The sequence below is a fragment of the Zonotrichia leucophrys genome, chromosome 11, assembly GCF_028769735.1.
Source record: "Zonotrichia leucophrys gambelii isolate GWCS_2022_RI chromosome 11, RI_Zleu_2.0, whole genome shotgun sequence".
In the NCBI taxonomy this organism is placed as follows: Eukaryota; Metazoa; Chordata; class Aves; order Passeriformes; family Passerellidae; genus Zonotrichia; species Zonotrichia leucophrys.
In genome coordinates, this window is record NC_088181.1 from 1,153,000 (window position 1) to 1,180,393 (window position 27,394).

The 27,394-nt window shown below is 50.9% G+C and overlaps 1 protein-coding gene across 1 annotated transcript; it reads right to left on the bottom strand.

The window, feature by feature from the left end:
• Window positions 1-899: 899 nt before the first annotated feature.
• SPG7 (SPG7 matrix AAA peptidase subunit, paraplegin) lies at window positions 900-26,814 on the bottom strand. The gene is made up of 17 exons (XM_064723611.1): window positions 26,557-26,814; window positions 25,844-25,946; window positions 25,286-25,375; window positions 21,545-21,795; window positions 20,830-20,969; window positions 18,934-19,036; window positions 17,315-17,440; window positions 16,866-17,028; window positions 16,044-16,217; window positions 12,128-12,252; window positions 10,877-10,979; window positions 9,839-9,949; window positions 6,082-6,197; window positions 4,645-4,801; window positions 3,927-4,090; window positions 3,154-3,231; window positions 900-1,560 (listed from the first exon to the last, which is right to left on the bottom strand). Exons 1-17 carry the CDS (start codon window positions 26,671-26,673, stop codon window positions 1,351-1,353), a joined length of 2,331 nt encoding a protein of 776 aa, XP_064579681.1. The 5' UTR covers window positions 26,674-26,814; the 3' UTR covers window positions 900-1,350.
• Window positions 26,815-27,394: the final 580 nt, after the last annotated feature.

Consider the following 27,394-nt stretch of genomic DNA (forward strand, 5'->3'; position numbering starts at 1 on the left):
CAGTGCTGCTCCCACCCTCAGCCCCAGCTCCACAGAGCTGAACCCCCCTCCCCACAAAGGGTCTGTGAGTTAAAAAAAGAAAATCAAAGAAAACTTGAAATTGCATCTGCTGCTGGAAAAGGAAATTCAAAGAATGAGACTGGGAAGAAACAAACAAGTTTGGAATTAAAACATCCAGGCAGCAGCATCCAAAATGAAGAAAGTTACGTTTGTCCCTGAACTCAAGGGAAATCACTCCCTGGGCACTGAGAGACCCCAGGGATTGGGCTGGGACAGGGGAGAAGACACAGTGCAGAACACGTTCACATTCTCAGGGAGCAGGAGGCTCCCAGCTCCAGCCTGAGCCGGGACAGGAGCTGGGGCTGAGGCAAAGGCCCCAGGGCTGGGAGCTGGCACAGCCCAGGCTGGGGCTGGGGTCTCCCAGGTCACAGACAGCCCTGGTGGAGCAACTCCAGACAATAATCCTGCCTAAAAATGCAGCCAGCCAGGGCACTCCAGGCAGCAACAACCACTTTAATGCTTCCCCTGATGAACACCAGACAACCCTGTCAGCAGGGCGTGTTTTGCAACAGCCACGAGGATGAAAGAGCTTTTCCTGAGGATTCCCAGCAAACACACCTGCTTTTGCTGGATTTCCAAGAGCACCCCTGCAGCTCAGAACCAGCAGTTCAGAACATCTTCCCACGTGTGCTCAGTCACCCTCTGCACAGTTGGTTTCTATGTCCCACTGCTCAGCTCTTTTTGCCTCAACTTCTGCTTGGGAAAAGCTTGCTGTAAAAGCTGGACATAAATTATTGACCAGGGAGAAGGAGGCCCTTGTCCTGTACCACTCCACAGCTCTAACGAGCTTCATGTGTGCCAAACACCCCCGGAGCCTGACACATTGTACACACACAGCAGCACGTTGTGGGCAGTTTATTCCAGCCAGGGCTGTTTGTGTGTTGTGTTCAAAGGTTACACAAGAGCTGCAGCAGCCCAGCTCAGCCCCACAGGGGTGTCCCCATGCTGAGGGCACAGCCCTGCCCTCCTGCCATGGCACAGAGCACAGCCAGAACTGGCTTACATGGGACTTTCCACCCATTGGAATATGTTCCCTGCTCCTGTGTACAAGAAACTTCCACAGCAGATCAGACTTACCCAACTCCTAATCACCACCACCCCGCTAGGAATCAATTCTGAAACCCTGAGGAGTTCTCCTTCCTGCAGGATCAAGCTCCAAGAGCTCACATAGCCATCTCTAAACCTGGGGTAGCAGCAGCACAGCAATTCCCTGCTCAGCACCTTGATTCTGGAGCTGAGAAGGCAGAGGCTCTGTGTCCAAGAGAAGCCCCCATTCCACACGGAGGGGGTTCACACAGGTCTCAGGCGTGGCTCCTCCTCCTCCTCATGGCTCGGGGGCTGGGGAGGTGTCTCCTCCTCCCTGGTGTCCTGCTTGTCCCTCTCAGCCTGCAGCCAGCTCTGAGGAGCAATCATCTTCTTGGGCCCGTGGGGCGGGGGCCCGATCAGCGCCTCGATGTCGTCGTAGTTGATCACCTCCTTCTCCAGGAGGGCATTGGACAGCTGCAAAGGGGAGGGAGGCAAAATGAGGCATGGAGCCCCCAGGGAGAGCAGAGACCTGCTTCTCTGAGCTGCTCTGAACCTTCAGTTCAACTCAGCCCCGGCACCTGCAGCCCCCAGGAGCAGAGCTGGCTGTGCCCCCACAGATGGGGTGACCCCAAACTCTCCAGGCTCCAGCACCGTTCCCAAGGGCACCTTTGGCCAGGAACACACAATGTGACTGCAGGAAACAAAGCAAGCTCCTGGGAATGATCTGCAATGCGAGCTCCAGGAACAATGAGAGAAGTGTCCCTCCTGCCACTGTCACTGCACCTGTGGCCCTGCCCAAGAGCCAAAGCAGCAGCACAGAGACCTCTGGCAGAGCCAGAGCCCTCCCTGCACACACAGAGCTAACAAAGAGCTGCCTGTTCCTGCAGGCAGGGGCTGGAGGTCAGCACGAGTTCCTCTGCACAAGAGTGGAATTCTCTGGCCCCTCTGGCAGCAGCACCACCCCTCTGGAGCAGCAGGTGGCTGTCCAGAGTGGAACTGCTCCGTCCTGCTGAGGAGATGTGACACGCTGGCCTGGCAACCGAAACACTGACTCTGGAGATACTTTGGCTGCACTTTAAAGTTTTTCTGTGCTGAGCCTCTAGCAAACATCTGGCTGCTGTTACATGGCAGCAGCAGGACAGAGGAGCCTGCAGAGACACCCCTGAGGATCCCTGCTCCAGAGCTGCCAGGGCACTGTCCTGGGGACAGCAGCGTGTCCCAGCTCTCTCCTCACCACGCACTGGAGGCCTGGCACTGAGTAGCTGAAGGGATGATTGTTGTTGTTCTTGTTTGTTTAAAAAGAGGATTTGAGGAAAAGAATCGCTTGATTTGCAAAATAGGCAACATTCAGTTGACCCCTGGTCATTTTGGAAGTCACGGACTGGAATTCTGAAGGGAAGTCAAGGAGATGCAGAGGGTGCTGTGGCCCAAGCTTGGCTCAGCACTGGGCACAGAGCACCTGGCACAGGTGGGGACGTGCCAGGGTGTGTGGCTGGTTTGGGACTGTCAGGACACAAAGGGGAGGAGGCAAAGCTCTGTCTCTGCAACAAGGATTCTTTGGTGTATCAGTCATTAAGGAGGTGAAAACTGTCTGGAGTCACCAGAAAGCAGGAACCAGCCCCCATCAGCCAAGGCACTATTTTCCTGCACCAAAGCCAGACACTGTCCACCTGATTTACTGGCTTGGCTTCCCAAAAACAGCCACTGTCAGCTCTCCAGAAAATTGCACTGCCAAGAGGCAAGCAGAGAAGTGCAGGTGAAGGACACAAATTCCAGCTTTGATCATTTCCACAGAGCACTCCTCCTCCTCTATCTACCCTGCAAACACCAGCTGGTGTGAGGAGGCAGACTACTCACTGCTGGGAAAGGCACACACATTCCTCCCGTGCCTGCTCTCAATCTGGGGGATACACAGTAAACAGTCACTCGTTCCCAACACTCCCACCACAAGACTTTCTAGGAGAGAGACAACACTGCAACAGCTGAGCTACAGAGCACAGCAAGCAGCAAAACCACCAGTTAAAAACACCCAAACCACCCAGCAAACCCCCACACAATTCAGCTCACGGTTTGCAGCTTGTCCCGGTTCTCCAGCAGGAGCTTTTCTGTGCGCCTGTAAGCCTGAGCCACCAGGGTTTTGGCTTCCTTGGAGAAACAACAAGAGGGAGGTGGGGTGTAGGTGGCAACAAACACAATGTGTGGCTAAACAAGGAGAGTGCTGAGGGATGGAATCTGCAAACTGAGCCAGGCAGAATGTGCTTCCCATGCACAGAAACTATGGATAAACTGGTTGCAAAAAGGCCCAGGGAGTGCTGGTGATAAGGGGCAGTGAAGTCTTGCCCTAGCACAGCTCAATGGGAAATGCAGATTAAGGCTGTTCAGGAGCTAAAGGTGCAGCTCAGCACAAATCCCAAGGCAGCACAGACATGGTGCTTCTGAAACAGAGCTTTTTTGTTCCCAGCTTTTTGGCTTTTGAACTAAAGCAATGTGTTTTTTCAGCAACAAAGCCAAATTTCCTGTCAAAACAGGCTGATTTGCAGTCTGTTTGACCATCTAACCATTGTTTAGATCTGGTCTAGGAAGTGCACACATCTACACTGTGACTTTAAGACACAGGTTTCTTGCCATCCCAGCCCTGCACAGCACAGGCTGCTGGGCTGAACTCACAGCCAGGTGGATTCTGCCTGTTCCTGCTGCCTCACATCACATGGAACAGGTCACTGCTCACTCACTGGCCAACAGCAGAATGCAACTTGTTTGGGTGTAAACCACTCGGCATTTTTCAGAGAAGTACAGAAAGCAAAGGACAGAAAGGAACCCTCAGCCCAGGGGGGCCTTACGTGGTCCATCATCTGCAGCAGGCCCTGGCTGAAGGGGCGCCGGCCGATGCCAGGGGCACTCTCGGGCTCTGGGAAGGAGATCTGCCCGATGCTGGGCACCATCCCATACTGCTTCACCATGGCATAGGCTATCTTGGTCACCTTCTTCAGGTCATCCTGTGCTCCTGGGCAGGAAAGAGACACACACACACTGCTGGCCAGCTCTCAGCTCAGTGCAGGGAGCACAAACACGTGTCCTTCCAGTGGAGAGAGCAGAGGACCCAGTGCAGCCATGGGGGTGAACATTCAACCCACTGAGGGACCTTCCTGCAGGTGCCAGGAGTGACAGAGTGACCCTTCTGTGGCCAGCCCACCTGAGTCCAGACCTGCCACTGCCCACAGAGCAACCTGGTCTAGTGGGAGGTGTCTCTACCCATGGCAAGGGGTGAAACAAGATGGGCTTTAGGGTTCCTTCCAACCCAAACCATTCTGTGATCCTATTTGGATTTAACTAGTTGGAAACTGCAAAGGAAGTTCTGGGTCTTCTCAAGAGCCTCACAAGTAGCTGTAAATGTGGCTTTAAGCTTTGGGACAAATCTGAGACAAGACAGTGACAACCAGCCCTAAGACCTCCATGCTTGCAAGTGTGACATTTCTTCTTGCCAGCACAGGAAACCTCCGTCCCTTGCTCAGATCCCCTTGGATCTCCACCTGCCCGTGCCAGGCTCTGGCTCCTCACCTGTGGTGACCCTGTTGAAGGTGATGGCCTCGGCCACTCTGCCCCCCAGGGCCATGCACATCCTCTCCAGCAGCTGCTCCTTGGTGAACAGGTACTGCTCGCGGGGCAGGATCTGTGCGAAGCCCAGAGCCGCGTTCGTGCGAGGGGCGATGGACACCTGCAACACAGGGCAGCTCCCCCAGCTCACAGAGCTGCACAGCTCTCCCTGCAGCACCTCAGGGAGGCCAGCAAGAGGCCTCTGCATTCCCAGTGAGGTTTGTCCATAGCCATGGACAGGCTGGCCTCCAGAGACATGGGCAAGGACAGCAGCGTGTCCTCATTCCTCTGCCTTCACACACAAACACACTTCCTGCTCAGGAAATCATCCTTAACAGCAAGGCACAGAAATCCTGAAATTTAGGAGTTACTTTGGAGTGTATAGGCCACACAGAGTTCACTGATTCTGCTCCAGAACCCCTGAGACTACCTGCAGAAAGACAGGAGCCTTCAGAAAAATAACAGCCATTTTCCCCACCCACTAAATGAGAGTAATTAACACCAGTTCTGCTTACACAATGGGTCATTCAGAGTGAATGTGCTGCTGGTAACTGGCCAAGGAGCTGTCACCCCTGTCATTTCACTCCCCACCTCCCCAGTGTCCCTGCTTTTGGAGATGGGCACAGATGACATCCCAGGGTGCCAAAGAGGCCTTTCCCTGCAGAGAAGGGCTTCGGGCAGACAACCTCCCAGCCTGGAAAACACATCTCTCCATCAGTATCAGAGCAGCTCCTGCAGGGGCCTCCCTGCCTGCAACGTGCTGGGAAAGGGATCACATTTGGATGTGTGTACACACAGAGCAGCCTGGAAGTGCACGACTGAGCAGCAGCACCAGGAGACTCAGTTGCTTGTAATTTTTAATTGCAAGGCTTCTCCTATAGCTGTTAATCAGCTTTGCAGCAGCACTGTCATCAACGGAGCCTAATAATGGATTTCTCTACAGCATAAATTAGGGACATGGTTTATATAATCACAGAATCATTAAGGCTGGAAATGTCCTCCATGACCATCGAGCCCAACCTTCAACCAAATCCCACCAGCCCACTGAACCACACTGTGAAGTGCCACGTCCACTTGTTTTTGAACATTTCCAGGGACAGTAACTCCACCACCTCCCTGGAGTACTTGTTCCACTGCTTAACCAACCTTTCAGTGAGGAATTTATTCCTAATATCCAGCCTGAACCTCTCCTAGTTTAGTAGTGGGCTGGGCAGTGCTAAGTAGTTGGACTCAATACCCTCAGAGGTCCTTTCTAAGGAACATGATTCTGTGATTGTGTATTTGCCGTTTACTTTTCTGCAGCGGCACAGCCCCAGGCTCACAGAGCTGAGCAGAGCTGCACACAAGTACCAACCCTGGGCAGGGAAGCCCTGGGACTGCCCTCCCTGGAGGGGCAGGTACCTTCATGACAGCCTCGGTGTGCTCCAGCAGCCACCCAACCAGGGCGTGTCCGGATTCATGGAACGCCACCACCTTCCTCTCTTCTGGTGACAAGATCTTACTTCTTTTGGCAGTGCCTGTGGGAACACACACCAGGGTTTGATAAGTTATCAACAGGTGCAACCAGTGGGGCATAACCTGGTCCAGCCCAGGGCACAGCCCGTGGCTGAACTGTTTGTGCTGACTCTGGGGAGGAGGAGGCAGCAAACCCCTTTGGCTAAAATGTTTGGAAAAGGTGCTCCCTGGCCCTGAGGGGGAAAGCAATCCATGCCTGGGATTGCTTGAAAACCCTGGCAGAAACTTTTCCCACTTCTCCTTACAACAGACTTAATCATTAGACAAATACTTTGACATTTGATTTGATCACAGCTCAAGAACCTTGTTCCCACGGTTGGATCTGTAAAAAGGCAGCTTACTTTTTTTTGGTGTGGAAAAAATCTGAAAAACAACACAAAAAAAATCACAAACAACAAACCCCAAAATGAGACTAGCTAGAGTCTCACACTCATTTTGCTGCTTTCAGTCCCTTAGGCAGAACAAGAGAGAAGAGAGATGTTGAATCATATATATGAGGTCCCAGTTGAGAAAATTGTGCATTAGGAGTGTTCAAATCAGCTAAAGTCCAGGAGTAGATACAGAAATCCTTCTCCAGAGCCTGGAACTGTCTCTGATTACACATGGCATGCTCTATATAAGCTTATTCCCAGGCTCTTGGGAAGCAAATGAAGCCATAACTCACACTTAACCCTTCCTCCAGGAAGGTGATTTTCCAAAGTATCTATTTTCCAACTTGGCACAGCAAGCTCCAAAAGGATTAAAAAAAATAAAAGAATGGAAGTAAAACTTCTAGCACATAGGAAGAATAAGTACAGAACACACAGTGTGTCAGGCACTAATTACAGATCAGAATGTTGGATGCAAAAATGTCCCAGGATTTGCAGGCCAGAGTCCCCACACAGAGCCCAGGGCAGCAGAGGGGAGAGCAGCCAGTCAGAACCAATATTGCACCAAGCTTGCTTCATGCCTTGGAAAACAACATTCTATTAACATGAACTTTTAAACCAAGTCAAGGGTTTTATTAAACAAGGAAACAACAAAATTAGTGTGGCAGATCTTGTAAAATTACTGCTCAGGGACCCTGGAAACTGCTGTGCCCTGCCAGGCACGATGGAACAGCAGATTAATTGCAACTGCCTTGATTTCATCAGTCAGAGCCTTACCCTGCCCCCAGCAGAGTGTGAGCATGGCCCTGTATGGCTATTTCCACAGAAAGATCTATCTATTAAAATATATGTGTACATATATATATATATATATATATATATATACACACACACACATACATACACAGAGACACTTAAAAAATCCCTGCCAGCCCACTGAGGGAGGGACTGTGCTCTTCACAACAGCACAGTGTGCCCACCAAGATGATTTCTTTTCCTCCATAATCTCCAGGCATGGAAGTCCCCTAAAAGCCTGGAGTTATCACATTCACGACACAAGCCACCCAGGAAACAACTCTGGTGCATCTCTGCTGGCCTTACACAAACCCCACCAAGAAAACAGGCTCCATCTTCTGAAGCCAAGCCCTAAAAGCCTCTGAGTGCTCAGCAGGTTTCTACCCTCACTCCCAGGAGACCTGACTGACTGCTTTCTGTTCCCAAACTCAAAACACAATGGGAACTACCACAGAGAAAAGTTCTTGCTCCTCCCTTACAGCAACACAAAGCTTTAAGGCTGACAGGGCCTCTGGACTTGCAGAGCTCCCTTTTGATTCCACCCCACTCTTATTAAAACCAGAAGCTCCTAATGGAAAGCACAGTAATATCTTCTTTCTTTCAAGAAAAGCTTTTATAGGAACTGAAATGCCCTCTGGATTGTGAAACCCAGAAGCATTCCTATGACATGGAAAGGGTACATTTAATACAGGGGCCTGGAGGGTTGTTTGGGGTCTTTTAGAATCTGTCTACAAAAAATAGCCAGTCCTGCTAATATGAGAGAATCTGATTAAGCAACAAAAAGACTCCGTGGCTTCCTACACACACCAGAGCCCGAGTGAGGCCAGGCAGCTGTGACTGCCAGAGCTCATGTCCTGCCATGCCCCAGCACATGGATCCCAGAGATCCCTTCCCTGCCAGCCCCCCAAGCCTTCCCTGCTTTCTGCTTTCTTTTCCCAGCCTGGGGAACTAAGGCAAGGCTCAGAAAGAAAAGGCAAGTGAGTCTCTACAAGTCTGGTGCTGGTGCTCCTGCAGATGGGAAAGTAGAACACATCTTTACAAGAGCATGTGGTGCCAGGACAAGGGGGGATGGCTTCAAACTGAAAAAGAGGAGGTTTAGTTGGAATATCAGGGGAAAAAAATCTTCCCTGTGGCAGGGGCTGGCCAGAGCAGCTGTGGCTGCTCCATCCCTGGAAGTGTCCAAGGCTAAGGTGGATGGAGCTTGGGGCAACCTGGGATAGTGGAAGGTGTCCCTGCCCATGGCAGGGGATGGAATATAGACTTTAAAGTCCCTTCCTACCCAAAGCAATCCAGGATTCTGGGATCTTTGCTGCAGCTGATGAGAATTTCTGTGCTACAACTACAGCTGCCTCCCTGTCCACTCTTGGGAGCTCCTGGGTACAGTTTGGGATTTGTGTTTTTAACCAAAACACTCCAAGGGTTTTGTTTTTCTGCAACAGGTGAAGCTGTGAGGAATTTCCTCAAACATCTTATTTAAAATGAGGATTTCTCTGAGTGTTTTCTGATAAAGCAAACACTCAGGCCCTAATTCCAGGATCAGGAAATAACTGACCCAGCACAAACATCCTGTTCCACACGTTCCACTCTAAAGGCAGAGTGCCAGTCTGTGTGCCCAGGCTCCTGCTGGGAATGGAGCCTGGAAGCAGTTCAGTGTCTCTTTAGGAGATCCACAGCTTGGCTCCAGGGCAGCTCAGCCCAAAACCCACCAGATCCAAATCCCTCAGGTGAAGTCTAGAGTCCTGGGAACTCTTTTCCCCTCCCTGCAATACACAGGGAAATCTCCAGAGGTTCCTCTGCTGGCAGTGGCACAAGCAGCAGGGAAAGGCCACAGGATGTTCTCAGAGAGAGAACAGTGCTCCACTGTCTTGCAGTTTATTCTGTCAATTCATCAAAGCCTGGGCTTGGAGGGCAGAAAGAAAAATCTCTAGTTTCTTACTGGTGAGGATGCAGAGACTATTTGCTATTGATATTTATGTAGCAGGTGTCCAGAGCAGAGATATTGTCACTTTTCTTGTTAAAAAAAAAAAAACACAACAACAAACCACAACCCCCCAACCTTCTAAACTGAAAAATTGACATGGATTTGAATTTTCCTCTTTATTATTTTGTCAGTGGCCATTTTCCCTGAGCTATGGGTTCAGACTCCTCCAGATTCAGGAAGATGGAGCCATTTGGGGTCTTTTTCAGAGAACTTTCTGTGATTGTCATTGGAGACCTTCAGGCCAGAGCACACTCTGGACCCATCTGTCTTTCTGGGATGTAACCCCCTGACCTGAGCAGAACAGACCCTGAGGCAACATCAGGAAATGCTGCAGCACTGGCACAGGTGCCCAGAGCAGCTGTGGATCCCTGGCAGTGCCCAAGGCCAGGCTGGGACAGTGGGAGGTGTCCCTGCCATGGCAGGGGTGGCACTGGATGGGCTGTAAGGTCCCTCCCAACCCAAAGCAGTCCATAATCCATGGAATGGCTGCAGCTCTCACCTGCAATCACTCTCTCCACGGCGTACTCGAAGTTGGAGGTGTCAATGGACTTGTGGCCCTCCCTGGCAGCGTGGAGAGCAGCTTCATTGCAGATGTTGGCTATGTCAGCTCCTGCAGACACGAGTTCACAAGAGTTACACTGGCTCTGAATGGGACACAGAACCCAGAGGAGGAACGGGCACAAACAAATGTGGAGAAGCACCTAAGGAAGCCAAACAGGCTGTGCTCTTTGTTCCTTGGGAACAGAGAGCAGCCCCAGCCCGTGGTGTTGATGTTGGATTTGAATAATACAACTGCTTTGGCAGGGAACACTGACACCACACAGAGCTCAGCAATGCAGGAGCAGGCTGGGGCCAAGGCTGGCTCCCAGGGCCAGGGCTGCTGTGGGCAGTGGGCTGGCACAGGCTGCTGCTGTGCTCGGCCTCGGAGAGCAGAGAGGGAACATCTGTTCCCACTTTGTGTGGGTGGTGATGGTGGCGGGGGGTGCTGAGAGCAGACACGGAGAGGCAGCGTGCTGGGGCCTGGGAGAGGGGAAACCCAAAAGGACATTCCAGGAACTCCACATAAACAGGAACTCTGGAGCCCCTTGCTCAGCACTGTTTCAAGCTCCCAGGGACCCACCCTGGAAGCAGGCTCGAGGCAGGAGCCAGGCAGAGCTGTCCAATTTCTACTCTGATCAGCAAAATAATTCCTACTTGTTCCTTCCATCACTTTCCTGGTAACATAAATCAATTTAACAATCTCTCCTCTGAAGTGCAGCACCTCCTCAACAGCTTTGAGAGGAGCATGACTGGTTCCTTCCCTTAGGAGTTAGGCACCTGGGCATTGTAAAAGCGTGTTTTCAATACCTCCCCACCCTGCTAGTCCTGCATATTTCAGAAGATTGAAAATAGTCATGAATAACTGCTCATCAGAGCTCACCAGGCAGCTGGTCAGCTTCCCACAGAAATGGAGAAAAAAGCCCTTTTTGACCAAAACTCCCTGTTAGACCCCCAGCACCCAGGGAGTGGAGCAGGAGCAGCCAAGGACACATCATACCACTGAATCCTGGGGTCAGCTCTGCCAGGTGCTGTGAGTAGAAACTGCCGTCCTGGATCAGCTTCAGGCCCTTCAGGTGGTGCTCAAAGATCTCCTTCCTCTCCTGTAAAGAACAGCCAGGCCAGGGGTCACAGCAGGGCCCTGTGTCACGGCAGGGAGCAGGGTGGTGGCACTGTGAGGGACACTGACAGTGCCAGCAGAGGGCAGGGCTCTCCTTGCAGAGCTCCAGTGCTCCAGCAGCCCTGATAAACACCCAGCTCTCACATTCCCAACAGATGCACGAGGTTCCCCCTGAGTCACAGCTTTCTCTCTCAGGGCCACTCTCCCCTCCTCACTGTCACTCTGATCTCTCTTCACTTCTCCCCCAGCACACAAACCCTCTCAGGAAGGAGCTCTGACTGCCTGGACCTGCACAAAGCACAAACTGCAGAGCCCATCCAGCAGCTCCTCAGCCTGCACCCATTTCCCAGATGGAGGTGGGGGTGAGATGCTGCTGGCGAGCAGCCACCAGTGACTCATTCAGCTGGTCCAGGAGATCCTGACTCAAACAATGGGCTCAGTTGCCAGGGTTTTTCCCCTTCCTCCTTCAGGGCAGCTGCACAGTTCATGCTTCCGGGGCCAGATTCTATCAGGCATTTAAGGTATTTTCACTGAAAACTCTGCGGAGGACAGTGAAGCACAGATGGGAGAGGAAGAGCCTGTGCTGGCACAGCACACAGATCCTCACTGCAGCTGAGCCTATTCCCAGAACTCTGCTACAAATGTCAACACAGCAGACATGGAAGACTCTTGTAAATGGATTTAAAAAGCATTCAGAAGGAGAAAGTCACTTAACAGGCTGCCTAAAGGAAAATGAGGAGCCTTACAAGGATAGGGAGGGCAATAAACCTACAGAACAAACAGTGCTCAAGGCACATGACAATTTAAGCTCTCACACCAGCCAATTGCCAATTAGGTGCTTCCCAATTTCCTGAAGAGAAGACACAAGCATAACTCTGCATCTGCATGGCAAAAGGAACCTCACAGAAGAATTCACTGCCAAGGCTCTACCAGAGCAGAGACCTCCAGACCTCTGGAGTGAGCTGTCACTGCAGAGGAGCAGGCCACTGCATCAGCACCACAAATCCTTGATTCAGAGCACAGAGGCTCCACATCTCCATCTCCACCAAGCTCAGCCTTGCCAGCCCAGTGAGACCAGCAGGGGCTGGCACAGCTCAGTCACAGGAAGGAAAGGCAGCTGGTGGAACCTACCTGCAGTGTGGGGAGATCAATGAAGATGTGCCTGTCCAGCCTCCCAGGCCTCATCAGGGCGTTGTCCAGGACATCGGCGCGGTTGGTGGATGCCAGCACTATGACGTGATCCGTGGTCCCCATTCCTGCCAAAACCAGGAGCAGGGTGGGAGGTTTGCCCCACCTCACTCTGCACTGCAGGCACACAGGGGGCTGGAGGCAGGGGATGGATGCACAGCTTTACACAAAGCCAGAGGGTGTGCACAGCACCCTTTGGGCTGCTGAGGCTGAGTGTCCCCTGCAGCTTGGAGCAAAGCCAGGAAGGAACCTCCCAGGTGACCCAGGCCAGTCCCTGGTTCTCACAGATACTCTGAAATCCCCTTTTAATTTATTTAAGTCTTGGCTTAAGATTTCAGTTTCTCCTTCCTATTGCCACACTTGGAAATTGCTCCAGCTAGAGCCCAGAATCTCTGTTTTGATGAGTTCACAGATGCCTTCTCACCCCCAGGATAAGTCAATTTCTGAGCCTTTAGCTCCAGATTGTACAAGCAGCATTTCCTAGCTGAAACAGCCTTTTCCACAAATTTCCATGAAAAGCCCTTTCAATTTTTATTTATTTCAGCCTTCAGTCACAGACAGACCACCAGGGAAGGGACAGGCTTTCCTCTGAGCTGCTCAGAGAGAGGACAGCTTTGCCACCCAACAAGGGCCATGTTACAGCACGAGTTGTTCTTGGCCTCCTCACCTCTTACAGGCACTGTGCAGAACCCACACCAGACACAAAACACAACCCAAGAGCTTTGCACTGATTACCAGCACAGAATTTGGCCAAGCCAGTAGGAGCAGCCTCAAGAGAGGCATCAAAGACAGACAGGATTTCTGGGGAAGGGAAGGCAGGGCACTGGCAGCTGCAGGAGGGCAAAGAGGAGCAGACTTTGTGCTGCCTGGGTGAGGAGCCAGAGCTCCCATGGAATCACTGCCCCACACGGTTATTTATTGCAATCCCCCAGGTGCCTGCAGGCCCCAGGGCATGAGTCACCTGCTTCCAGCACATTCCCCAGCCCTGGCACACAGCAGCCTTCCCAGGGAAAGGACACCACAGTCCCATGTGCCTCCCTGTGCCAAGTCCCACGCTGTGGAGAGGCGGCTCCGTGCACGTAAGCTGGGCCGGTTTCAGCTCTCAGCTCCAGCAGAAGAGCTGCCAAATGTGTCAGCGTGCAAGAGCTCAGCACAGATCAAGGTTCCAGGTGAGGCAGGGGACTGGCTGTGCCAGCCTGTGCTGCAGCAGACCTGGTGCTCCCTCTCTGCAGGCTCCTGCCTAAATAAGCTGCCCGAGAGGAGGAAGCCCAGCATCCTTCAGGCGTGTAGCACACTGCACTCTGGAGTGGGATAAACAAGCAGAGACTGGCAGGCACTCCAGGAATGGCAGGATTAGATGGCACAGTGCATTATCTGCCTTGCAGCTGGGAAGACTCTCTTAAAATAGGTCTGACTATTAGAACAAATAAAAAACCAGAAGCACTGAGAGCATCCTCCTCACATCAGCTTCTGCCCCACTTGCTTAATGCAACACCACCTGGCATGTCACAGGCAAAGATCAGCCAAAGGAAAAGGCTACAAAAACAACACCTCATCACAGCAACAAACGAGAGACAGCTCTGAAAATGCAGCCTGAAAAAAAAAAAGAGTTCCTGCAAGGGTCACAAAGGAACCACTCCAGAAAGGAAAGGGAAAAAGGGTCTACTCGAGCTGCCCTGCTGCCCACTGAGCAACACACTGCTTGGTGGGCATCTCACCTGCAGAGTTACACTGTGTCACCCTCCAAAAGCCTCTGGACATCTCCTGGGAGCAGTGGCACTGAATGGGGCCCCTTCCTGAAGGAAGCCTCAGGGCTGCACATGGCACAGCTCAGAACTTGTCTGAGGTTCCAGGTGAAGAGCTGCTACCAAAGACCACGCTGCACTTCCATTGACAAAGCCCCAGCTCAGGCCAGGGCTGCCAGAGCTCCTCTCAGAGCAGAACAGAGGAGAGATTTGGGTCACATTGCTCTTCCGCTTGTCTGCGGTTTGAGAGGCAGATTCACTGCTGAAAGCAGCACCTGCTCTGTGCGTCACTCCCTCCCTGAGCACAAACAGCTTTTGTGGAGAGGCTCCCCAGCCCCTCCCCTTCTCCCACCAGGGCCTGTGCTTCCCCAGCTCACAGCAAACTGGCAGAGGGAACATCTCTGATTTCTCCAAAATGTGACTGAGCCCAGCCTGCACTCACCCCGTGCAGCTCACGGTGCACTCAGCTCCCTGCAGAGCTCTGATCCTCCTTTCCTTGCTCTCCCTTCCCTCCAAGAAATCTCATTCAATCACAGAAATGCAACAATCAGTGATGACTCACTGATCTGCTTTTGTGCATTTTATTTCTCCAATTAACACCCATCTCAGGTCTATGGTATTGTCTTGCCTTCAGCCCTCAGTTTAATCTCAACCAGAGCTCTCAACCTTCAACTCAAGGCTTCCTTACAAACACTCACCACTCCTGGGGCAGAACTGCTCCCCTCCTAAACAGGTCATTCTCCATCAACCTGGGAACTGTTTTGCTGTGCTGCACACGGCACATCAGTGTTGTTTTAGGTGACACACTCCAGTGACACGTGCCAGGATCCCTGCTGATCCCATGTTCCCAGCACCAGGCTGACATCCTTGCCAGCTGTCTCCTGTTTGACACTCAACTCCTTGCACTGTTTTTTTTAGTGTGTGTTTGATAAAGCACTGAGCAAAATGAAGGACTCTGTACATGATCTGTGCGAGACACGAATAAAGAATGAGATAATATAGATTTAAAAATAAACCAGCAGCACACTGCAAACAAGGGACTATAAAGTACACACTGAGGATAATATTTACCTTCTAAACTCACTTTCCAGTTGAGCTGAACCCTTATTTCTGCATTGAGACTCACCAGGAAAACACTCTGGAAACCACACCTAATTTTTACAGACTGATGGAAATCAGACATTTTCATTTTTGGGCTAGAGATGTGGAATGTACTGACTACACAGTCCTGAACAGACATGCAGGCTTCCATTTCATTCAGAGGCCAGCTCACCCTAAAACTGTTAGGGGAGAAAAGGACTCACCCAAGCCAGGGCTGCTGGGCTGTGTTAGCACTGGCCTCTCCTGTCTATTCACTGGAAACACTCAGTACAGAGCCAGCAGCTGGAACCTGGTCTGGGGATGTTTTTGGTGCATGATGGCTTCTAGCTTTTCATATGAAGAGTGTGATGAGACAACATGACAGTCAAGCTATGAGTCACAGTTACAGTGAAGGGAAAACTGAAACAAACTCTTCCTCATAGGCAGGTAGTTGGCTATTCCTCACCCTGCAATAGTAAGATTTAGTAACAGAAATATTGCAAGTTGGGTCAGTGCTGCAGGCCTGGACAGAGACAGCACTAAGGACTGCCAAAGGAGCATTCTTTGTGTGAAGGTGTCTGAGCAAAGGGCCAATTCCAGGTGCACAACAGCCAGAAACCAAACCCAAGTGTGGCCTCAAACCAGGACTTGTTTGCAAAGCCTATCTCTCTCATCTCAGAGATCCTGTGGTCAAGGCAGACAACACAAACATAAGGCAGTGGACAGGAGAATTGATATATTACTTCACTTCTGTCCCTTTAGGACAGCTGAACTCTAAACTCTGACAGGCTTTAAACCACTGCCTGCCTCAGACTGGACACAAGTATCCAACAACATGTAATGGCCAGCTGGACTGAAACTCCAGGGGGTTAAAGTTTACTGGATTTAGGGACTAGTGATGGGGCACAGGGGCTCAGACTGGTTCAGACTTTAGCGAGACAACACCACAGAGGCCAGGCAAGTTCAAGCAGGGCAAAGACGAACAGGCCAACAGCTGGACCTCTGAGGAGACCTGGGCAGGGAGAAACACTGACCATCCATCTCCACCAGCAGCTGGTTTAAGGTCTGCTCCTCCTCAGCGTTGGCAAAGCCAGAGACGTTGGTGGAGCGCTTCTTGCCCACGGCGTCGATCTCGTCGATGTAGACGATGCAGGGAGCGCGGGCCTGCGCCTCGCGGAACAGGCTGCGCACGCGGGCGGCGCCCAGGCCTGCGGGGGGAACACTGTGAGCCTAAAGCTGGCAGCAAAGCTGCAGAGCAGCACTGCTGGCCCTCAGTGAGACACCTGAGACCACACAAACCCTCCCAGAACTCGTGTTTGGTCCTCAGGCTCAGTGTGTCCTAAGGCTGGGTTAACTGGGCTCCTAAACCTGCAGGGACTCCTACAGCTGCTGCAAGAGGAGCTTTGCTCCCAGCTCCCAACATGGCCTCCTGCTCCTCCCACGGCTCAGAGCAGAAATAGTCAACATTTTCCTGCATACTGACCCTCACTGGCTCTCAAGAGATCTGTGAGGAAGGAAGAAAAGGAGAAGGATGGAAATCCCAAGGCACAGAGAGGCCCTACTTTCCCCATCTGCATTTCCATACAAGGAAGGAAGCCTCAGTCAAGGGCTTTAATAATAGGTACAGGGAAGCCAGAGAGGATGCTTGCAGGTGAAGGACCACAGCTGCACTCTATCAGAAAGCAGCAAGCAGAAATGCACTTCAGATACTACATAATTAAGGAACTGCATCACTGAAAGCCTTTTATATCTTCAGTCTAAGTATCCAACTCACCCTCCCCATGCCAAGCCCTGTCCTTTGCAGGAAGCCCAGCCAGCTCCCCCCACCTTCACAACAGACAACGAGAGCACCTCACCTCCAATCACCTCCACGAACTCAGAGCCTGCCATGGCCAAAAACGGCACCTGGGCCTCTGTAGCCACAGCCTTGGCCAGCAAAGTCTTCCCACAGCCTGGTGGGCCCAGCAACAAGGCACCCTTGGGCACTTTGGCCCCGAGCTGGAGGTAGCGATCAGGATTCTGCAAGGACAGCACAGCTGGGTCAGAGCCACAGCTCACACCAGCACCTGCACCACACTGGGGCTTCCCAGAGCTTCCCCAGAATGCTCTCAGCCTGGGCAACTCTGAGCTGCCAACGGGAGCAGCTCCATCTGCATTCCCACTGTGGAACTGGAGATACAGAGCTCGTTTCAAAAGAGACTGCCCAGAACCATGAAGGATGAAGAGGAGAGCATCCCCACCCCAGGTCACCCCTCTATCCCAGAAGGAGGGCAGCAAATATTTGCTTTGTTCTATTTTTACATACCTTTAAATAGTCCACAAATTCCTTGACTTCCATTTTTGCCTCATGCATTCCTGCTACATCCTTGAAGCCAATCCCTTTTCCAGATTTCCCATCCACAATGGTGAAACGAGCCATCTTCAGCTGGTTCTGGGGAAGGCAAACAAGGACCAAACAACTGTGAACAAGGCAACAGCCTGGAAAGGCTGTTTGCTACATTTTGGGAGCCAGCCCAGCCCAGGGAGACAGCCAAGATGTCCCTACCAAACACCACTAAAGTCCCCACCAAAGCACTGGTGTTTAACGGATTTTTGCTCTGGAGAAAGTTCCCAGATGGATGGCTGACTCAAACCTTATTTATCCACATGTTGGGAAGAGACAGAATAAACTTGCAGTCACAGTCCCAAAACAATCCAGCTCAAACTCCATGTAGACCAAGCAGGAATGATTATTAAAAACATGCAGATGTCCAAAACCTGATTTGGGATCTCCTCCCTGATTTCTAATTGCTCTGATCCTCAATACACACAGGACAGTCATAGTTCCAAGGAATATGTGTTGATGGCAAATAACTGTCAGTGGTAAATAATTGCCAATACTTATGAAAGCACAGACACTTTGCACAGTCTTTGATGTTGCTGCTGGTTTCTGCTGGAAACACCCCAGGCCAAAACTACAGGTTCTTAAACTGAACAGCCACCACGTTTCCATCTCCTGCTGCATGTGAAGCCACAACGAGAGTCAAAACAAGAATTCAGTTAAACATCCCACTCATAACTGCTCAGTATGTTCTACTCAAAGCAGCTACTGAGGAGGTTTTTTTTTTCAGAAGAAAGTTTATGGCTTCTGAGGCCTCAGAAACATCCAAAGGAAGAGTTAAACTCAGGGCCTGGCTGTCCCCACTTAAGCAAGGACACAATCTAGTCCTCAAGGCCTCATTACTCAACACTTCTTTAAAATATTCCTTTTCTCTGAGCAGCTGCATCCTTTTGTTCAAAGAGAATCTCAAAGCCAAAAGAGAACTGCGGAGGAGACTGAGTGGGAAATCCAACAAGGGACTGAATTCACTGTGTTTTCATCCCAATCCCTGCGGTCAGGGACAGAGCACCCCAGGCTGATTCCTACAGCTCCATCAGCTGATCCAGGCCAGGGTGGGAGAGGGGAGGAGGAGGAGGAGGTTTGCCTGGTGTTGCAAGCGAGGCATGCGGCAGGAGCAGAACAGGCCAACACATAATGAACTCCAGAATCTGAACATATTTTATAAATTGAGAACTCATTTTGCAGAAAGCAGCAATTCCTACTTCTGGCTGTATGGGAGGCATGTTGGCAGGGCCCAGTGAAAAACACCATCTGCAGCTGCAGCTCATTAGCAAGCTTTGAAAACAGCAAACTGGACTGAAATTCCCTGAGCTCAGCCCTTCCTGCCATTGGGGAGGGAAGGGACCTCGGCTAAGGCCAGTTAAGGTACCAGCCAGGGAGATGCTCAGCACAGGATGCAAGGTGTGGCAAGGCTGGAGAGTCCTTGGCACCAGTTCATCCTCATCCTGCACTGACTTTGCTGGGAGAAGGGGAGGAGATAACCCAGCAGAAGCCAAGACTCCCCACCACAGGCTCCAAAGCATGCTCAAAGCCAGGCTACTCACAAAGGCGTTGAAGCCGCCGGCCCTGCTCGCCACCCTGAAGAGGCGGAAGATGCTCCACAGCATGGACACGGCCACCAGGGTCACTATCAGGGAAAGGACATCACTGAAAGGACAAAGACAAGAACAAACTGGAGCCTTCAGCTTCACCTGGTCAATATGACCTGACCTGACTGCTTTTAAAGGACATTTAGGGTACAGTGCAAACGAGCAGACATGGTTAAGAACAAGGAACTTTCACAGGTTTTTATACAGATATATAAAACCCCTAACCCCAACCATTACATAACCTAAGAAGTTAAGCAGAGGACACTGGCAAACATTGCCTACAGCTGTGGAGGAAATTCGACCTCACCATCCACTTCAGAGGCATTTCTGCTTCTAAAACAAGCAGGACTTCCAGGCACTAAGATCACACGCAGAGCAGAATCCACTGGGGCTGGCAGTGCCTCCAAAGGGAGCTCACTGCAGAGGACAGGCTCTGCTAACAATAGGGATTCCAACCCTCCTAATCCTGGCAGAAACCACTCTGTGGGTCTCCCATTAAGAGACTGCTTGATCCTACTCAGGAGTCCTTTATGCCAGAAAAAAAGTGCTCCAGCACCAACATTGTCAGTTTTCTGAATCCTTTGGAACACCCATTGCATTAGAAGGGAGATGGGGAGCTGCCATGACACCCCAGGTCTAACACAGTTACAGGACAAACATGTTGAGGATAAATACCCTGTGAGCTCTAAACAAAGGATGCTCCTAAGAGCAGGAAAAATGATCCTATGCCAGATGACAGGCTCAGATTGGTGGGTCCCTGTTCTGCTCCACATGCCTGAGGAACCATCCGGCCTCGCCACACTTTTGTGCTTATCTTTACACCAGGAACGTGTGTTCCACCTCTCACAGAGGGATGATTTACTGAAGCAAGGGACCAGCAGGAGCTCTATACCCAGCTGCATTTGTTTCTGCTCAGTGAGAGATGCAATGGCAACACTGAAACCTGAAAGTCACCTTCAGTTTGTCTGCTCTGCAAACAGGATTAATTCTGAAACACCCTGAGCGCCCACAGCACGGAGCGAGCTGAGCCCTGCAAAGGCTCTGCACCTCACAGGCTCCAGCTCCAGACTGAGAGCAAATCCTCCAGACATTCATCAGGTCTTCTGAGAGACTTCACAGCCCGTCACAGCTCTTAAAAAATGGTTTAAAATCTCTTTTGAGGAGCAAGGGAAACAGCTTGCGTTGGGGGCTGATTGTCTGTTCAGTCCTCTCTTCCTGTTACACGTAAGTCTGAAAAATTGGCAAGTTCTGAATTTGAACTGGAGGTCTCATACTGCATGATTAGTTAAAAAAGCTTATCTTCATATATTCAACTACATGTTAAAAACATCCAAATGTTGATGAGAGGACAAAATCCAGCCCAGGTATCCATTCAGACACAAACTTCACATTTTTACAAGGTGTCTGGGAGGAGGAATTACACACACTGGCCATCTCCAGTGGGAAAATCAAAGCATTATAATGAGGAAGGAAGGCTTAGTGCATCCCCAGCCTTCTCCACAGCCCAGGCTGTAACATCATTTATTGCCAAGATTTCTATCACACTCTGCACTTGGATAGTTGATTATGAGAACAAAAAGTGCTCAGCTGAACAAGAACTCAGTGACCCTGACCTGAAACATTTTGGCCTGTTGCATGTTGCAATTACAGAATTCTTAAGACCCTCACTTTTCAAACATTAATGTACATCTAAAGCACCTTATCTTCCAGAAACATTCATTCAATGCTCCAAATCCAAGCTCACTTTTCTGTCCTGTATTTAGATAACATTTAGCCAAAAGTCACTTTTTTCCAAGCAAAGGATGCTGTCACCAATACAAGAGCAACACTAAGAACAAATTTATATCATACTTTCCATAAAAGCCAGGGTGTTTGTAGGAAATGGGGATTCTGTCTTTCTCATCAATATTCAGCTCATCCTCCACAGCTCTGAGCTTCTCTTCGAATTTGTCGATGTTTGCCACGCGCATGGTGTAGAGCAGGGTCACGTTCTGGGGACAGGCAAGCCACAGCAGCAGGGAAATGTTATTTATTACATATCAATATCTGCAAGGAGCACAGGGGCACAGCATGGACAGGTCAGGAAAAATTAGCCTCATGCCACACCCTTTGATCCTGCATCAATGAATAGGGGAGCAGATGACTGACACCAGGGCTCTGAGTGAATTTAGGAAGCCTCTGGTCGTAGGAAAAAAGGCTGATGGAGTTTGACAGAATGCTCATGACTGAAACCCAAACAGCAGAAAACTTTTGAAACAAAATCCAGTCGTAAGAGTTTGCAATCTCCTGGATACCTTCTCCCATATCAGACTGAGCTGCTAGAAGAAAACTCAGTTTCTCCAGCATTTTAGACATACACTAGATTTTTTCCCCCAGGCCATTATTAATTATTTTTACCATTCAAACTGGAAGCCTTAGTTTCCAGTTGCTTGAAGCCCCCTGAACTTCAAATACAAGAAAGAAAAGAACTAAAGCAAATTTACCAGCTGGAGTTTCACTGACCACTAGTGCAGTCCCCTTCAGCAGCATTATCTAAGCTCATTCCCAGCTGTAGGGAGTCACTCACAACTTGGCCATGGGGAGTTCCACCTGGGTGCAGATAAATCTCCACGATGTCACTCTCAGGCACCACCTCGATCCTCTGCACCTCCCCCTTGGCCAGCATCTCATTGACAAAGTAGTTCCAGGAGATGTTGGTGCCCTCCCTGTTCTCGCCGATCATGAAGCGAAGCATCAGCACCACGAAGGTGAGGATCAGCAGCGCCCGCAGACGCTCCAGGTGCATCTGGTTTTCCCTCCTCCTGCGTTTCTCCTCCTCTTTAGGAAAAGAAAACACCAGAGGAAAAAGGATTAGTGTGTAATTGTGGAGTTTTCTCACCCAAAGAAGGGATAATTAAATGGCAAAGATGAACACAGTGGTACTTTTGAGGGGGATTTTGTGCTGCATGTTTGGTTTCCCCTGAAGGACTGGGCTCCCATGGTCCTGGTGCACCAAACCCACTAAAATCCCACCAAATATCACTCTAGGCTAAAATGAGACACTCTCCTGCCTGGCCTCATTGGGACAGAGGTCAAATAAAGCCACAGGATCCTTGTTGCTAAAAATCAAACTGCAGAATGACTACAACTCACTTCATATACAACATGGCTCCACAGTGGAAAATACTGGGAGTAATCCCAGTGTCCCTGGTAAATCCCACAGCACATTATTGTTTCCAGGTGAGCTCTGATCTCCTGGCACCTGCACCACAACTCCAGCAATGCTTTCACTACCTCAGTAAATACCTGCATTTGCAGAGAATGGGAGATAGCACAGAACACAAATACACTGCAAATCCATCTGCCTTAACCAAATTCCCTGGATTTTCTCCCATACAACTCACCTCATGTTTCAGAGGGTTTGATAACTTGCCCACATTAAGGATCTGTATCCAAGGGGGATTCCTATGCTGGATGTGCTTTCCCACACTTTTATTGTACTACAGCCACACTGAAGCAATGACACATGGAAAGGGATGTTTTACTTCAACCATTTGCCATCAAATATTTTTTCTAGTCTCACAACACTTATTTTTTTTTGCATCACACAGGCAAATTTACAATTCTGTGGGCTGTAAAGGGCTGTCACAGCACAGTTCAATGTCAGCTGCTGGCCAGTGTTTGAGTTGTTCAAATGACAACAAATATCTCCTCTTCTTTCCAGTCACATGTGAGTGTTCCCAATATATAATTTAACACTTGCTCTTGATATACAATTTAACAGCAACAGCACCATGGCACACATAAATACCCTTCCACACGCAGAAATAAATTCATTCTGTGCCACTGGGCTCTAATGCACCGGTGCTGCAGCCCAGATTTGATTTATTTGCAAATTCATAACAAATGTCCTGACACCAGCATTTATCACCCGTCACCAATTAGGCCCTATGCACGCTGCAACAAAACCCAGGGACAAACATATGACCCAGGCAGCTGCTAAAAAAAGTCCTCTGTCCTTCAGAGGCACAGCCTCATTTTTCACTGCTTCCCAGCCCTGCTCCACTCTGAACAGGAAAGGCTTGTTCCTAAATAGAAACAATGCAGCTTGGCAGAGAAGTCATCATTTCAGAGGGCCGTGACAAGCTCAGGCTCCGTGTCCAGCCCATCCGCTTTGTTCTCTCCTGCCATCCCCTCACCAAGTGTTATCTGCTGCATCCAGCTTTGTTAGCACTCAGGAGTTCATCCCAAGGCTGCAGGATGACATCCACTACGGTCTTATTAGGGAAAACTAAAATATATTATAAGAGTTAAGTCTGCACAACATCCTGGAAAGCTGAGCAGGTTCTAAATAAAAAGATTTTACAGAGAAAAGAAACTACTTAAGGAAAGTGAATGCTGACAGGAAAAGTCCATCTGTGGTTGTGCAAGTTCCTTGGAGGTGTCAGAGTCAGCTCCTGCTAGAGCACTTTCCTCTATTTCATTTCAGACCAAGTGGAGACCCATAACCTGCTCTAAACACACACAGTCAGGGGTGTGATCACACAAACACCCAGGGGAAAGCTGCCTATGAGACATCCTGACACAACTTCTCCCATTTCCAGGAATTAGATCTTTCTAGGACCTTTAACCTGCAGCTGAATAATTTCAGGAGAGAACCTCATTTCTAGAAAGTTGCAAGGCAACAGCAAGCTTTCCTCTCGTCTCATTTAATCAAGTACAAGCCCATCTATTTCTCAGCTGCGGTGAGGCGTGACTGTCTGTGCAGCACAACATCCCCCCTGCACCACCAGCACCCCACAGCACTCAGGAACCAGTCCCAGGGATGATGTGACACTTGCAAGCAGCAGCTGTGGGAATACTTCCAGCTCCTGAGTCTCCACCAAGCAATGATTTGCCATTAACCCCAAATGTGAACTCTCTGATTAAAATCTTTGCGAGGGCTGCGGTGACAGTTTGAAGAGTTCTGTGCAATAATTACAGCACAGACAAGTGTTCCCCTGGAGACTCGGGGCAGCAGTCCCCTCCCAGAGCCAGGCTGCCCATTCATCACAGCAGGAGAGGCACGGAGCCCAGCGTGCTGCTGGGTACTGATGGCAACAGCTACAGCACTGCCAGGTGCCTGCCCAGCCATGCCCTGGCCTCACACACCAATTCCACACTGCAGTCCTTCCCAGGACTCTGAGAGCTGCACTCACCCCCCACTGAACCCTGCATCCCCGTTAGCATCAAGGGAAATCCACTGCTCTGGCCATAGGGACACTGCAGTGACACCAGCCAGGCTGTCAGCAGCAGCTGACCTCTGACCTCAAAAGCAAAAAATCCAAAAGGATTCCATTATTAAGCACAACAAAGCAAAAGCCAAGTGCTCACGCCATCTGATGATACTCAGGTAAAGGTTTAGATAATAAATTACAGTCTGTAATGACATTTAGTGCCTCCCAACTTGCAGTACAAAGTTCTGGAGGCCTGGCAGGGGGTTGGATGAGTTTATGGGTCCTTCTAACCCAAGCCACTCTGTGACTGACAGGTTAAATCTCATTTTCAAAAAATTCTTTACATGCCCGGGGCTTAGGAGAGTAAGACATGGAAAAAAACAACATCTAAAAAGACTGTTTTAAAAAAGAAAAAGCAAGAAAAATTAGTAACACAGCTAAAAGCTCTTTGAGGAATTTATATCTAAGTTCTGTGACTCACTAAAAGCAGGGGTATCTCCATATTGAAGGTAGGTGAAATATAAGCAAGTAAAACCAAATCCAGCTTAAATAACTGGGCTTAGTTAATACAAATTTATTAAGCCAAAATGCTGTACAACAAAACCTCCAAAAAAACCCCAAGTAATATTACTGTCCCCCTTCATAAAGGGGCTTGCCAAGGCAAACAGCAGTGGGGAGATTTGCACAGGAAGCAGAGTGGCCACAAAGAGTCACTTTCATGATCTGTCATCCCTTGATTAGATATTAGGGGAAATTCTTCCTGGGAGGGTGGGCAGGCCCTGGCACAGGTGCCCAGAGCAGCTGGGGCTGTCCCTGATCCCTGGCAGTGCCCAAGGCCAGGCTGGACAGGGCTGGGAGCACCCTGGGACAGTGGGAGGTGTCCCTGCCATGGGTGGCACTGGATGGGCTTTAGGTCCTTCCAAGCCAAACCACTCCAGGATTTCTATCATCTGCCTTGTATCTTCCAGTCCATCACCTAAACCAAAACACTCCTTCCAGCTTGTCCCTAGCCCCAGGCTTGTACAGGGGGAAGGTGCAGGTACAGGGAAGCAGGAAGGAGGATTTTCCTCCCTGTGTTTCAGTAAACACCAGAATTTTTGGCACACACGTACCATCCTCCTCCTGTGGGGATTTCTTCTTGAATCCTCCATTCTTCTGGCTACTCCCTCGAGAGCTGGATGTAGCAAACCAGGCAGTGCTACCTGCAGGCAAGCACAGGTCAGAGGTTGTTTTGATGGCAACAAGGGAAATAATTTGGAGGAATTTCTTTAGCACTGAACCATGGACACAATTCCCAAGGCACAACCATTGCTAACACTGGTGAGGGCAGTCAGGAACAGCCTAACACTTGGGATTGGAAACACTCATTCAAGGAAATATAGATAATGGAATTAAATCATGCTGGGGAATACTCCAATAAAAGCCCAAAAAGGCTACAAACACAAAGTCTAACAACCCCAGTACTTCTTTAATCCCCTGAGCTCCTCATGGGAAGGTGCCGCTGCTCATTCCTGGCACCAAACACAACCCTGGATCCCTGCAAACACCCCCAGCTCCCACATCCAGGAACAGAACCTTTGCTGCACCTTCAGGAAGGCAGGGGGAAGGCGAGGAAAGGTCAATTCTCTTATGAAATCAGACCTTTTCCCTTCCTGCTCCTCAGGACTCACCCAGGAGATTCCAAAGTCTGACTGGATCCCGGATTATGATTTGTTTTGTCAGGACTCCGCCGAGACCCTGACGTGGTAGGGAAAGTGTTGGTGCCAGGAGGCTCTGAGGAAGGAGAGAAAGAAAAACAAGACAACAATTGGAACAGTAACGTGGCTGCTGAAGGTTTGTGTGCCTTCCTGAGATTCGGATTCCTGAGCAGGGAAATGCTGTGGGTGAGTGTCAGGACTGCAGCTGGGAGCCCTGGATGGGATCCCTGCTTGGGCACCTCCCACCTGACTTAGGAAATGTTTATAACCCGGAGCAAAGAAAGCACAAGTAGAAATAGACAACCTATCTTCAAAACACTTAATAGCTCATCTTTTTCCTCTCCGTGTCTGGTTTTTTTTTTTTTTTTTGTTCTAAAGGCATGTTGGAAAGCAGTTCTTAGAATGTAAAGCCTGGAAGTGTCCAAGGCCAGGCTGGATAGGGCTTGGAGCAACCTGGGCTAGTGGAAGGTGTCCCTGCCCATGGCAGGGGATAAGAATAAAATCCCTTCCCACACAAATCATTCCATTATTCCCACGTTGTTTCCCAAGTCAGCCCCCAACAGCGCTGACAGGACGGACCTTCGGAACGGCACAACCACAGGTCCCTCCCAAGCAGCCCGAACACCCCTCTCCCCCGTTGTTCTCCTCCCCCGGTGCCCGGTGAGGCCCCGCCACCGCCCCGTTACCTGCAGGCCGCGAACCCCGCCGAGGGTAGAGCCGCGGGGCCGGGCCCAGGCGGCGGCGGGCGGCCGCCAGAAGGCGCAGCGGCCGCGGAGCAGCCCCATCCGCAGCAGCAGCGCCATGTCCGCCACTCCCGCTTCCCTGGAGGCCTCAGAGGCCGCGGCGGCGGGACGAGCCCGGGCCGGGCCGCGGCGGCTCCGCCGTTACCAGAACCGCGGCCTCGGCAGGGCCGGAAGCGCCCGCTGAGGGCCGGGCGGCCATCTTGGAAGCGGGGGCGCGCTCCGCGCTGCCAGGCCTTAAGATGGCGGCGGCGGCGCGCGGGGGCTGCCGGGAAGGGTCGCGCCGTTCCCGCGGTAACGGGGTGGGGGGGGCCGGTCTGAGGGGCCGCGGACGGCCTGAGGGCCCGGCCCCTCCCGCCGCTCCTCCGGCGGGCTCTGCGCTGCAGGCCAGCCCCAAACTAGCGCCGGCCCGCTCACGTATCATTGAACAGACGGTTCTCCACCAGCCCCGGCTTTCTCCGGGCTCTCCAGGGGGGCCAGGGCCCGGCCTTGGCCTGGGCCCAAGTTATTTAGGCAGGAGAACAAACGGCTGGGAGGGGCGAGAGGGTCCCTGCAAGGTTAGCAGGAGGCTGCAGCCACCGCTGGGGAGGCCTGATACTGGAGTCTGGTGCTGTGAGCACACAAGCAGCCCGGCTATGGGATTTTATCCCTCCTAATCCCATGTAATTGTAATGCCTGGGAAAAGAAGGAACAACCTCTGCAGTGTTAGCTTCAGCAGCAAGGAAAGAGAGCAGCTCCCTCCCTGTGCAGCTGTTGCTGAGGAAGGTTCCCCCTCTGACAGCCC

Excerpts from the sequence above, each read along its gene's own strand:
- SPG7 (XM_064723611.1), bottom strand. The coding sequence starts at position 26,673 with ATGGCGCTGCTGCTGCGGATGGGGCTGCTCCGCGGCCGCTGCGCCTTC. Across the intron at positions 20,970-21,544 it reads GAACTCCCCATGGCCAAGTT|AACGTGACCCTGCTCTACAC; the intron begins GTGAGTGACTCC and ends GCCTGTCCCCAG. Across the intron at positions 9,950-10,876 it reads GCTGACCCCAGGATTCAGTG|GAGCTGACATAGCCAACATC; the intron begins GTATGATGTGTC and ends TCGTGTCTGCAG.